Source organism: Formica exsecta, unplaced genomic scaffold, assembly GCF_003651465.1.
Source record: "Formica exsecta isolate Colony F162 unplaced genomic scaffold, ASM365146v1 scaffold93, whole genome shotgun sequence".
NCBI classification, from domain to species: Eukaryota; Metazoa; Arthropoda; class Insecta; order Hymenoptera; family Formicidae; genus Formica; species Formica exsecta.
In genome coordinates this window covers 836,441-849,937 of record NW_021853696.1, presented here as the reverse complement: position 1 = coordinate 849,937, position 13,497 = coordinate 836,441, and the positions used below count along the sequence as shown (strand labels likewise).

The window sequence follows — 13,497 nt, the reverse complement described above, 5'->3', positions numbered from 1 at the left end:
ATTTATTATTAACTCTTATGTTTTTAAAGTTTTAAATTATAAATTAAATATTTAAGTTATCAAAAAGTGTTAAACCGCCAGTACACATTAATAATTCAAATAGATGTAAACGCTGCATTGGTTGCTTTGTTATACAATTTGAATATATACCATATGCGATACAGATGTCTCCTATAACATCCTCTTCGATGAATATCTTTACCAATTCGACTGTGTTCATGATGACTATCGAACTGCTGTATCCACACAATAAGAAACCGTGTATATTACGAAGCTCTGGTACTATGGAGTACACTATAAACATGAACGAAAACAGTAGAGACTCTAGAAAGCGGCATATAAATACGATTGCACTTGTTTGAATCTGAACAGATACACTTATATTATCTATGATCTTCTTCTTAATCTCAAAACAAATATTCACATTAAATCTGTATCGAGCCACCTTAGCGAGGCAATAAGATGTTGATTCAATAATTGTGTCGTACGAATGTAGATATAAAGAGCCATTAACGAAAAACATGTTCTTATTTGAGAATGTAACGGAGAATGGCTGTCCAATCTTCTGACAGGAATCGTGAACGACCAGAAGAAAAAGATTGTCTACGCTTTTATTTTCGTTTTGCAACAAATCATTGAAATATCCATATATGCTTGGTAGGAAAATAAAATTACCCTGTCCGGCAATGCATGTTCCATTAAACAGGCGATTACCGAAAGGACAGCATAACCTAATGCAAGTAATATTGTCGCACATCTCATCTGGAATACTGTTTTTATTATTATCCCTAGTGGAATTTTTTATCAAATCGTGCGACGTGGAACCATTCTTATCTTTGATGTACATCCAATTTTCATTTATAGGTTCTGGATTAATTGTATTTTTATTATAGTTTATATTTTTATTCATGATCTCTTTCATAATATCAAAACAAACGTTCACACCAAATATGTTGTAATCCATAGCCGTGATGCAATAAGATGTTGGCTCGACGATTGTATTGTAATAAGGTAGATACAAAGAGCCATTTACGAGAAACGTATTCTGGTCGGAACTAAGTAAATAATGTCCAGTCTTTTGACACGGATCATGAGCGATCAGAAGAAATAGTTCGTCTATCTGTTTACTTTCGTTTTGCAATGAATTATTAATATATCCATATATGTTTTGCAGGAAAATAAATTTACCCTGCTGAGCAATACATTTTCCGTTAACCAGACGATTACCGAAAGGGCAACATAACCGAATGCAGATAATATTGTCGCACATCTTGTCCGGAACGATATTGTATCTATCGAAATTTTTAAAGAAATCATATGATGTAGAACCATTTTCGCCTTTGATCCCCTTCAAGTTTCCATTGATTTCCCGTGACATGAACGTTTTCTCTCTGCTAGCATCTGTTGAGTTTATGCGAGACTGCACCGATGTTTGATTATCATTCTCATGTTTCTTTGCGGCATATGTTTGAAATTTATATTGTATCAAGTCTTCATTGTTGCTGTTGTTATTCGAGAAATTGATACGATACGCGTACTGCCTGACATCGTTATCTTGGGTAAAATTTTCGTGCAAATTATATCGTATCAAATCTTCTTCGTCGTCATTTCTCATGATGTTTGCACCAAGCTTATATTGCACTGTCGAATAATTTTTTTCCCTGTCATCGCTCATGGAACTTGGCCAAAGCATCGAAGATGAAGCGATGAGTAGAAGCGTATAATACCAAAGTGCAAGACTTTTCTTATACATTGTCGAATATTTGGTGCGTTGAATTTATTCGAGAAAAAATTTTCTTGGTGTCTTTTTTGCGACAGTTTCACATAGAGAAATCTAACGGTCACAATAATAAACTCACAAACTAAAAAATAAGAAAACGAATGATACTGTATAATTGCGAAGATTTGACGACATCTTAGCCGCAGTGAAATATGCGAATGCACTTTCAAACAAAATGTCGATAAGCAGCTATTTCGATTATTTCTCGAGCGTTTGAACTGATAACAGTTTGAAAAGATGTATTATGTTTGTTTACTTCTGTTAATTTCGCGATTCTGAAACTTATGATTTGTAGAAGCATGTGGTTTGTAGAAGCTTATGGTTTATGAAAGCTTATGGTTTCTGAAATATATGATTTAAATTTAAGTAATGCGTGGCACAACATGTGTGTGTGTGTGAATGCTCATTTCGATTTATTTGGCTTTAATAATTTTTAGTGTTTTCTTTTTTTTTTTTAATTTGACACATTCGTTCACTTTTATCATAATAGCCCTCTACTTTTATAATAGTTTATTTAATAATAGTTTAAACTAATTGTACGTTTAATCTTTCAAAACAATTATTTTATACTCTTATTTTCAATGCAATGTTGTTTAAAAGCTTTGAAGATTTAATAATATTAAAATAATTAAGCGATCAAATCAATCGAGCTTAGTCTTAATTATAACTACATCATTAATTATTATATATATTTCGAATATTATACAGTTGGAAAGTTCTATTAATTTTAAGCGTATTTATCTTGTAGTTATGTCAGTTAAATGAAAAATGCTACATTAAGTGCAATTGTATAAATGCAACAAAGTGAAATTATTGCGAGTTTTTTTTTGTTCCAGTGTATCATTGAAAGATTTTTTAAATTGAATTTAAAATTGTTTACGTTAACACTTATGAAAACATTGCAGTAGATTTTTAGCTCACTGAACTCGGTAAAATCGATATTGTATACACTTCGAGATGTATGTAGAGACCGTACGAGAAACGTGATGAGACTATCGGACATGACGAATCGTAGAAGAAACGTTCTACCTGTTACTGTAAAGCCATGTATACAGAGTGGTTCGATCAAAATGCTTTATTAATAAACTTTTTAAAATGGTGTCTTGATTAGTCCAGCGACGAAATAATTTTTGATATTTTGTTATTTAGACATTTATGTCTGGTAAGCCGTTACGTTTTCGAAAAAACGGTAACTACTTTACGCTAACTAAAAATGGATTTACAAGCAGCGCTTAGCTGAAGCTCGAAAGAAGAAAAGTTTGAAAATTTTCATATTTACACCAAATGCTTATATACGGTCAAAAAACTTACTCAGAAAAATAAAAAAATCGATATAAATACAGCTAAAATTTTATTTATTTCGGCAACAAATTTCTCTCGATTTTACTCATTATCTTTTTGATCTACAAAGAAATACGCAAATTAAAGATGAAATTATTTCGAATGTATCAGTTTATTCATTAATATTTTTATTCCACTCTATAGATAATGATGCCGACTAGTATAAAACCGGATGAAAAAATGTTATTTAACAACCCGTTTGCATTGTAAAGATTTATGGTTACGACATTTATATTATTAAGAAACACATGAGGAGAATCATATATTTATGTACAAGCGAATATCTTAGATTTATGGATCTCAGATCTATCTGATAGTCGCGGTAGGAAAACCGAGTATAATTCGCGCATCCGGTAATTTGATACTCTTGCGCCCGGTCGTGCCGACCTTCGATGCGTTGTTATTGTTACTCAACATATACCACCGCCACTTAAGAATAAAGGCGACAATTATCAGCCTGTATATTCTCTAATGTTTATTATTTTCTTTTAAAATATTATTGTTATCTTTATTTTAACTTATCGAATGCTCATTTTTTGCTCCCGTGTTCTCATTCCTGTGAACTTGGCACACCATATCTAAAAATCTAAAAGTTTTTTTTAGAGTTCTGACATTGTTTTGAATAGTTCTAGAGTTCTACATAAAAATTTTAAATAGTTCTGGTGATTAAATATAAAAAAATCGAATCCGAAGATATGGTGCGCTAAGTTCACGCAGCGCACCGAATCATGAAAATCAATTATTTCTTCAGAGTTCTAGTTTGTTTTACAATAGTTCTGAAGTGTCAAATATATCAATAGTTCTAGCAATTAAAAGCAAAAAATCGATTTTTGAAAACTCAGTGTCCAAATTGCAATCCGCATAAGAAAAGTAAGGTGTATGTGTAAAGTTGTATTATTTCGTGGAAATTCATAAATAATTGAGAGTTCTGGGTTTATTTTCAATAGTTCTATAGTTCTTGATAATTAAACAAATAGTTCTGGTCATTAAACCAACAGGATAATTTGAGACGCTAACTTCACGCAGCGTCTCACTTTATCCTATGACATTTTTCTTATCAAAATTGAACAGATTCATAGTTCAACATGCGTTCTAAAAAGAGTTCTGCCTTTTAAAAGCAAAAAGAATAAAATTAATTAGATTGTAATAAAGACAATCGCATCTCTACATTTTCGAGTATAAGGTGAGCTAGTTGATTTTCAAGAGTTCTGTTTATTCTAAAACAGTTCTCGTATAGTATTGGGCATGCGAATTGTTTTTCCAAAGAGTTCTGATAATTAAAATAATTAGAAATTTTTTTAAACAATTATTTCGCCCGAAAAATGCATATTATTACGAATATAAAGGTGAGCTGGTCAATTTTTAAGAGTTCTGTTTATTCTAAAACAGTTCTCGTATAGTATTGGGCAAATAGTATTGGGCAAATTGTTTTTCCAAAGAGTTCTGATAATTAAAATAATTAGAAATTTTTTTAAACAATTATTTCATTCGAAAAACGTATATTTTTTCGAGTATAAAGGTGAGCTAGTCGATTTTCAAGAGTTCTGTTTATTCTAAAACAGTTCTCGTATAGTATTGGGCATGCAAATTGTTTTTCCAAAAAGTTCTGATAATTAAAATAATTAGAAATTTTTTGTGTGTTTTGTGTGTGTGTGTTAAAAAAATTGAATAAATATAGAAAATACTTCTTCAAAAAAAAAAATAATATATAATCAAAGTTTTATAGCAACAAAACATTCTTACCAATAGTATCTTTTAATAATCTTATAAATTACTTCAAAAATAATTTTCTTATTTTGCTTTTGTTTAAAATTATAAACTTTAATTTTATTTAAAGAGCAATACTTGAATGATGCGAAAATTATATTTATATTTGAAAGTTAGCTATAAAGTTATACTAGTAGCACTTTCATAGTTAATTCCAAACGGTGCGAAATTTTTAAATGAATTATCTCAACGTGCCCCCGTCATAACTTGCTCCGTTTTTTCCTACTATAATATCTGACTATAAGAACAACTTTACAAAGTGATTAGAAAACGAGTAAATAATGGATTTTTCACTTATATTAAATACATGATATATAGAATTGAAAGATTTACATCGAAAAAGAATTATTCAAGTACGAATGCAAAAGAAACCTTATTTATTTTTTTATCTTATATTATAAATGTTATTACAATATGTCTGTTAAAGTGTAAACTAAATATTATGAAAAATCCGGATTGCTATTGTCCCTATCTCACACATCAAGAAATTCCTTTACTATTATTTTTTACAGGATATTGAAGATAGAGTGATGGCTCAAATGGTGCGGACACTTTTCGGCTCATTTGTCCTTGATTTTCCTTCTGGAAAAAATTTTCTCAATTACAATTAATTTATTGAAATACCGCGAACCATTGTATTAAGGATTAAATATTAAAAAGTGTAATGCGTGATTTTTGCATTATCGTTAATTTCAAGTATATATAAATTGCACGTGCAAAAAAATGCTTACTGCAAATTCATGTTATTTATTTATGTGCAATATTAATAAGCGAAATAGATCATCTATTTTTTCTATAACAGTGATAGACTCATAGTACTAAAGATTCTAGATAAAGAAACTGACAAAAATAAGAGCCAAGGCACGGTTATTAGTACGTAAATTTTTTGTTGTCTAAGTTCATTGACAAAGTATGCATTAAATATGTACGTATCCATTTTTTGGTCCATCTTTAGTATAGATAACAATTAGCAATATGTAACAATTAAATTTGTATTCAAATCTTAACATGCGCAATATTACTTATTTTAATCGAAAATCAACATTGAAATTGGTAAGTGATAAATGATCGCGCCTCTGCACTTATTTGCCAATTTCTTCACCTAGTATTTTTCTATGATAACGATAATATATAGTATATTTACATATGTGTACATTCAATTATGATACAATTAAAACTAACATATAGTATAATACATCATAAATCTGACATTATTTTATATGTAATTTTTATGTTATACACAGACTAAAATTGAAATAAATTTTATTAAAAGAATTATCAAATCTCTCTCTCTTTCTCTCACACACACACACACGCACACATGCATACACGCACACATTTTTATGTTAGATGATTTCAACCATTAGTGAATAAAGAAGTTTAGCTTAAAAGAATTTGACTATGTGTGAGTGTATGTATTAACAAAAACATCCTTTATGCATATATAATGAATAATATCATATATTCAGCAATCAATATGCACGCTTGATACAATATGTTTCCATTACATTATTACTAATAATGTGAATATAGGATAATATAATAATATTGTTACATCCGAGTTAAGTAAATATTTCAACAGTTCTTTAATAATGTTAATGAAAAATATTACCAAAAAGTTAGAAAGTACTAATTGCAAAGTAAATTAAATAGAAAGGCTTACAAATATATCATTAAAGAATAAAAATCAGAGGAAGAGACGAGAAATATACAAATACATATTTGATAAATGGAAATCAAGACCATCATTCTGTCAAACAAAACGATCAACATAATGTAACGATAATGTAAAACTAATCATTGATTAAAAATTGTTTTAATACTGTAGTTAATCCCTGGATACCTGCCGATCTTTGACCTATGATAGAATATTTTTGCCGCGTATAGTAGCAATATAGATCAATCAAAGTGGACGAATTATTTGCGCGAGGGTTTGTTTTTTCGTAAAAATTAATCTTTTTCCACAGTGAAGTCATCCCTGACGTGTAATTGCTTGAAGATGCGATAGCTTTTTGAATTTCAGCTTTGCTGAAAATACATCTCAACTCTGGCAACCAAATCGCTTCAGCAGCAGCTTCCCAATCTTTTTCTTCCATACAAATATAGTAAAAATGAGAAATTGCTGTATGACGTCCAGCATTAAAAGAGTATATCTAACGGTACATGACACTTCAAAGCTCAACACATTCATGGGCAATTTTATGCAAAAGATGATAAATAATATTTTAGTTGCCTTCAGGTACAGATTGAACCTGCAAAATAATTAAATAAAATAATTGAACTAAAAAGAAAACATTTTTTTATCTTCGGTGGTTATGACAATTGATAAGTTTATGATTGAAAACATTCATGTTATTCATGTTTAATGAAGATAAATATTTTCGAGAAATCATAATTATCTCAATTTTAGATATTTATAAATAATAGCAAAAATATCATTAAATGTTATGTTAATAAAATTAAACTTTAAAATTGATAATGTTAGTTTTAATCTTAGAAAGAAAGAGAAAAAGATACGAAGAAAGAATATGTGTATAGTAAATTCTCATTAAAAATTATTAAGAAATGCATTTATTGTCTTTATGAAATAAGAAACATTCACACTTTGACTTTCTTTTTACTATTGTTTATCATTTTCAGGAAAACCGTAAATTTTCTCGAGAAAACGTGAGCGCTATTGAAGCAGCGGCGATATTTGTGCCTTTTTAAGATTAATTATCAAAACAACGAAGTTGCCGTACAAAGATGCTTTTCAAAATGATAATATCTCTTTCTTTCTGTTTCTCTCTTCTTGAAAATAGTATGATTTGTGGATAAATTTTTATTTATTAATATGTCGGTATATATCATAAATGACATAAGTTATGACGCATTGATGCAAAAATATTGCTTAAGTACCATTGCTTGTTGTCTTTATAACGTCGGCTCTCCAAATTTCTCTGATGATGAGCAATGTCCTTTTCGTAGTGTGCGATTTTTCGTGCCGTATTAATGCATAAGCAAATAATGCTGATAATACAAATAGTTACAATTCCGTGAACGCACAACATACGTGTTATATAGCCTAAAAAGATAAAAATGTGAAAAAAGTATCTTTTATTGTTTCTCATATTAAATCGTGTTTTGTAAGTGCATGAAATATATATTCAACTTTAAGACGAAAAAAACATTTTGATTTATAGATATATTATTTTTCATTTTTATATGCTAATATTCATTGAATTATTTGTCAATGTGGCATTTACTTACCAGCAAACCAACAATCTTTGTCAAATTTTGGTCGAAAGTTTTCCGATACACCAGGAACAAAATCCAAGATGCCACAAATGATAGCGAGCATAAAGGGGCCTCCCCACCCGTAGGCGGAATACAGGATTAATTTCTTTCTTTCTTGTTGTTTCACATCTCTTTGTAACGAGTGTCTGCGAAGAACAGCTTACACTTTAGATTTTGCCGGGAAAAATAGAAACAACCGCAATGCAAATGTACATAATAAATGCGTTTAATCGAAATTTTTTAGATAATCTACCATATGTATATGTAACTATAAAAATTGATTTACATTACGACATGACAAAAACTATGTATTCATATATGTACACGTAACAGACACTATAATAGTAATTTTGAATTTCAATTTTATTTAGCAGATAAAATTTTAGTAGAAAAAGAAGTTTGATGTGTTCACGTTTGTTTAAGTTGCTAGAGAAAATAAAAAGAAAAAAGTTAAAATGATGTCGACTTTAGGTTCTTCAAACGTTAAAAAAAAGAAATTTACAAAGGGCTTGTAATACGAGTTAAACAATGTAATAAAATTTCATAAATAATTTAGAATATCAATTCGAAAATATTATCTTGCTTTTAAAACTTAAATACAATCTCATAAAACAAAAGAAAATTAGCTTTTAACAAAATCTTTACAGAAATTATAGAGAATATAAAAAAAACTATTTTACACATTTTAGTATATAAAAGTGTACCTTATAATTTCTGTGTGTATACTTAATTACAGTATCTTACAAAAATTAGAGGAACACCCAATTTTTCTTAAAAAATATGCGAAGTTCAGTTAGGTATAAGTTCATTAAAAATAAACAAAATTTAAATCCTAAAGAGGGTCTTATATAAAACTTAACATCTCTACTTTCAAAAGGTCACTATTGTTTTTGCGTTTCGGTAAGTTTTGACATTTTTACATATAGAAAACTACGAGATGGACAAAAAGAGAAATTTTCTTCTTACTTTGTGGACCCGTCATTTGCCCAAATAAAAATCTGCGAAAATTTTCGACCTTCTAATGCGAAAGCTTAAAGTCTTCTCAACAAAATCCACCTTTTTTAATTTTTCTAAAATTTTTTATTTTACTGAACTATTGCCGATTAAATATAAAATGAGAATTTTGATTTTAATTGCTCATAACTTCGTTAAAAATTATGGTATTGTAATTCCAAAAACAGATTCTTACGGCTAAAACTTTCCTCTATCGAATGGTATAATTGCCAAAATTATTTCAAAAACATGTAGACATGATGCAAATGCAAATAGGTGAAAATAACTTAAAAATTAGCAATTTCTCTCTTTTTTATTTTGATTTAGAAAACAATTGTGTAAAACAACAACAAAAATTATACTTTATTTTTATTTGCACATTTAAGTACCTTGAATTAGAAAAAAATTTGCCGACTAGCTATGAAATCTTTTTCATAGTGACCATTATGATTTTATTGGTCAAAACGTACAATAGATTGTAAAATTGATTAACTTCAGTGGTAAAAATAGAAAAAATTGAAAATAAAGTTTCATTAACGTTATAACAAAAGTATAATATAAAATACTTTGAAGCTTACCCAAATGTACGCCATATATCGATACTCATTACAGTTAACCAGAACCAGCTTGTCAAAAGGAAATAGTATCTGACAAAAGCTGAAACAATAGGATAAACAATGTGTAAATTAACAAGTTTCTGCAAAATGTCGATGAAATTCACAATTATATTATGTATTCGTGGAAAAAACTATACGTCCATGGATTAACTTTCTGGAAATTTATAAAAAGAAACCTTACATTTATGAAGTATATGCTAATATTAAATTTAATAATTTTTTAATTTAAGACATAATTCTGTACAATTTTTATAACGGATAAATATGTAAATAATTTTAACTTGATGTTAAAGTGCAACGAAAAGTATAATTTTATTTATTATTAACTCTTGTATTTTCAAAGTTTTAAATTATAAATTAAATGTTTAAGTTATCAAAAAGTATTAAAGCATCAGTATACATTAATAATTCAAATAGATGTAAACACTGCATTGGTTGCTTTGTTATACAATTTGAATATGTACCATATGCGATACAGATGAAGTCTGCTATATCAGCCCTTTTGTTGAATATCTTTACCATGTCGACTGTGTTCACGATGACTATCGAACTGCTGTATCCACACAATATGAAACCGTGTATATTACGAAGCTCTGGTACTATGGAGTACACTATAAACATCACCAACGAAAACAGTAGAGACCCTAGAAAGCCGCATATAGATACAATTGTACTTGTGGAAATACTATCATCTTGGTTTATCGGGGTATCGACACGCTTTATGAATTTGCTCGCAATGTCACGGCAAACATTCACAGTAAATTCGACTTGAGGAACTTCTTTGTCCGAGAACTCGGTATTCACGATCGCGAGACAATAAGATGTTGATTCGATAATTCTGTTGTAATAAATATCCTTGGTATTATGTAGATACCAAGAGCCATTATCAAGAAGCACGTTTTGCTGTGTGGGATAAAAAAAATAGTGTCCATTCTGACACGGATCGTGAACGACCAGAAGAAATAATTTGTCTACGCTTTTACTTTCGTTTCGCATCGAGTCATTAATGTATCCAAACATATTTTGTAGGAAAATAAAGTTACCCTGTCCGGCAATGCATTTTTCTTTAATTAGGCGATTACCGAAGGGACAGCATAGGCGTATGCAGGTAATATTATCGCACAGCTTGTCCAGAACGATACTGTTTTTATTATTATCTCTATTGGAATTGTCTTTAGTATACATCCAGCTTTCAGGTAGAAATTCTGGAGAAATTATATTTTTATTATGGTTTATGGTCTTATTCATGATCTCTTCCATAACATCAAAACAAACGTTAATAACAAACATGTCGTAATCCACGACCGCAAGGCAATAAGATGTTGATTCGACGATTGTGTTGTAATAAGGTAAATACAAAGAGCCATTGATGAGAAGTGTATTCTGGTGGGAATTAAGCACGTAATGTCCAGTTTTCTGACACGGATCGTCAACGATCAGAAGAAATAGATCGTCTACCTGTTTACTTTCATTTAGCAATGAATCATTACTATATCCATACATCGTTTCCAGGAAAATGAATTCACCCTGCTCGGCAATGCATTTTCCGTTAACCAGACGATTACCGAAAGGACAGCATAACCGAATGCAGACAATATTGTCGCACATCTCGTCCAGAACAAAATTGTATCCATCGAAATTTTTTAAGAAATCATATGATGTAGAACCATTTTCGCCTTTGATCCCCTTCAAGTTTCCATGGATTTCCCGTGACATGAAATTTTTCTTTCCGCTAGCTTTTCTTGAGTTTATACGATACTGCACCGGTGTTTGACTATCATTCTCATGTTTCTTTGCAACATGTGTTTGAAATTTATATTGTATCAAGTCTTCATTATTCTTGCTGTTGTTACTCGTGAAATTGATATGATGCGCGTACTGCATGACATTGTTATCTTTGGTAGAATTTTCATGCAAATAATATTGTATCAAATCCTCTTCGTCGTCATAGTTTCTCATGGTATTTGCATCAAACTGATATTGCACTGTCGAATAATTTTTTTCCATGTCGTCACTCGTGGAACTTGGCCAAAGCTTCGAAGATGATGTTATGAGTGGAAGCATGTAATACCAAAACGCGAGGCTTTTCCCATACATCGTCGATTATTTGGCGTGTCGAATTTACTTGGGAAAAAACTCTCTGGTTTCTTTTTACGACAGTTTCACAGAGAGATATCTAACGGCCACAATAATAAACTCACAAACTAAAAAATAAGAAAACAAGTGATACTGTATAATTGCGAAGATTTTAGCCCCAGCGAAATACGCGAATGCACTTTCAAACAAAATGTCGAGAAGCAGATATTTTGATTATTTTTTAAGCATTTGAAATGATGACAGTGACCTAGTTTACACTAATATATTTTAATACGTATTAAGTACTACACTGGCCAATCATAGCCACTCCATTCTTTAGAAGAAAGACTAGTTTTTGATTGGCTAGTGTAGTACTTAGTACGTATTAAAGTATATCGGTGTAAACTAAGCCAGTTTCAAACGATGTATTATATTTGTTTATTTCTGTTAGTCTCTCGATTCTGAAATTTATGGTTTGTAATAGCATGCGGTTTGTAGAAGCTTATGGTTTATGGAAGCTTATAATTTCTGAAATTTATGATTTAAGTAATGCCCGGCACAACATGAATGCTCATTTCAATTTATTAGACTAATTTGACACATTTGTTTACTTTTAATTTATTTAATAATAGCCTAGTTTAAACATTGTGCATTTATCTCTCAAAAAAATTATTTTATGCTTTTATTTTTAATGCAATGTTGTTTAAAAGTTTTAAAGATTTAAAGGTATTAAAATAATCTAGCGATCAAATCAATCGAGCTTAATTATAACCACATCATTAATTATTTTGTATATTTCGAATATTATACAGTTAGAAAGTTCTATATTAATTTTGTGCGTATTTATCTTGTAGTTATGTTAGTTAAATGAAAAATGCTACATTAAGTGCAAATGTATGAATGCAACAAAGTCGAGTTATTGCGAGTTGTTTTTTTTTATTCCAGTATATCATTGAAAGATTTTTTAAATTGAATTTAAAATTGTTTACGTTAACACTTATGAGAACAACATTGCAGTAGATTTTTAACTTTCTCACTGAACTCGATAAAATCGATATTGTATACAATTTTGTCGCAATTCTTGTCTTCGGGATTTGTATTTAGAGAAGATCGTACGAGAAACGTGATGAGACTATCGGACATAACGAATCGTAGAAGGAAACGCTCTACCTGTTATTGCAAAGCCATGTATACAGGGTGGTTCGATCAAAATGCTTTATTAGTAAACTTTTACAAATGGTATCCTGATTAGTCTAGCGACGAAATAATTTTAGATATTTTGTTACTTAGACATCTATGTCCTATTGGTAAGCCCTTACATTTTCGGAAAAATTACAGTAACTAAAACTGAATTTGCATGCAGCGCTTATCTGAAGCTCGAAAGAAGAAAATTTTTATGTTTACACCAGATGCTTATATTACGGTCAAAAAATTATTCCGGAAAAACAAAAAAATCGATATTATAAATACAGCAAAAATTTTATTTGTTTCGGCAATAAATTTCTCTCGATTTACCTCATTATCTTTTTGATTTATATAGAAATACGCAATTAAACGATAAAATTATTTCGAATACATCAGTTTATTCATTAATATTTTTATTCCACTGTATAGGTAATGATGTCTACTAGTATAAAGCCGGATAAA

At 29.7% G+C, this 13,497-nt stretch overlaps 2 protein-coding genes across 2 annotated transcripts; both read right to left on the bottom strand.

Moving 5' to 3' along the window:
- Window positions 1–150: 150 nt before the first annotated feature.
- Window positions 151–2,029, bottom strand: LOC115245225 (the record flags this gene model as incomplete). Its single annotated transcript, XM_029823441.1, has 1 exon — window positions 151–2,029. A coding segment is annotated over exon 1 (1,603 nt), but the record flags the coding sequence as incomplete, so codon positions are not given.
- A 3,235-nt stretch (window positions 2,030–5,264) lies between these two features.
- On the bottom strand, window positions 5,265–13,000 carry LOC115245222 (probable G-protein coupled receptor Mth-like 3). Its single transcript, XM_029823435.1, has 6 exons — window positions 12,840–13,000; window positions 10,239–11,978; window positions 9,736–9,814; window positions 8,138–8,310; window positions 7,787–7,952; window positions 5,265–7,140 (listed from the first exon to the last, which is right to left on the bottom strand). The coding sequence occupies exons 2-6, from the start codon at window positions 11,869–11,871 to the stop codon at window positions 6,930–6,932; spliced, it is 2,262 nt and encodes a 753-aa protein (XP_029679295.1). The 5' UTR covers window positions 11,872–11,978; window positions 12,840–13,000; the 3' UTR covers window positions 5,265–6,929.
- Between the last annotated feature and the right edge of the window lie 497 nt (window positions 13,001–13,497).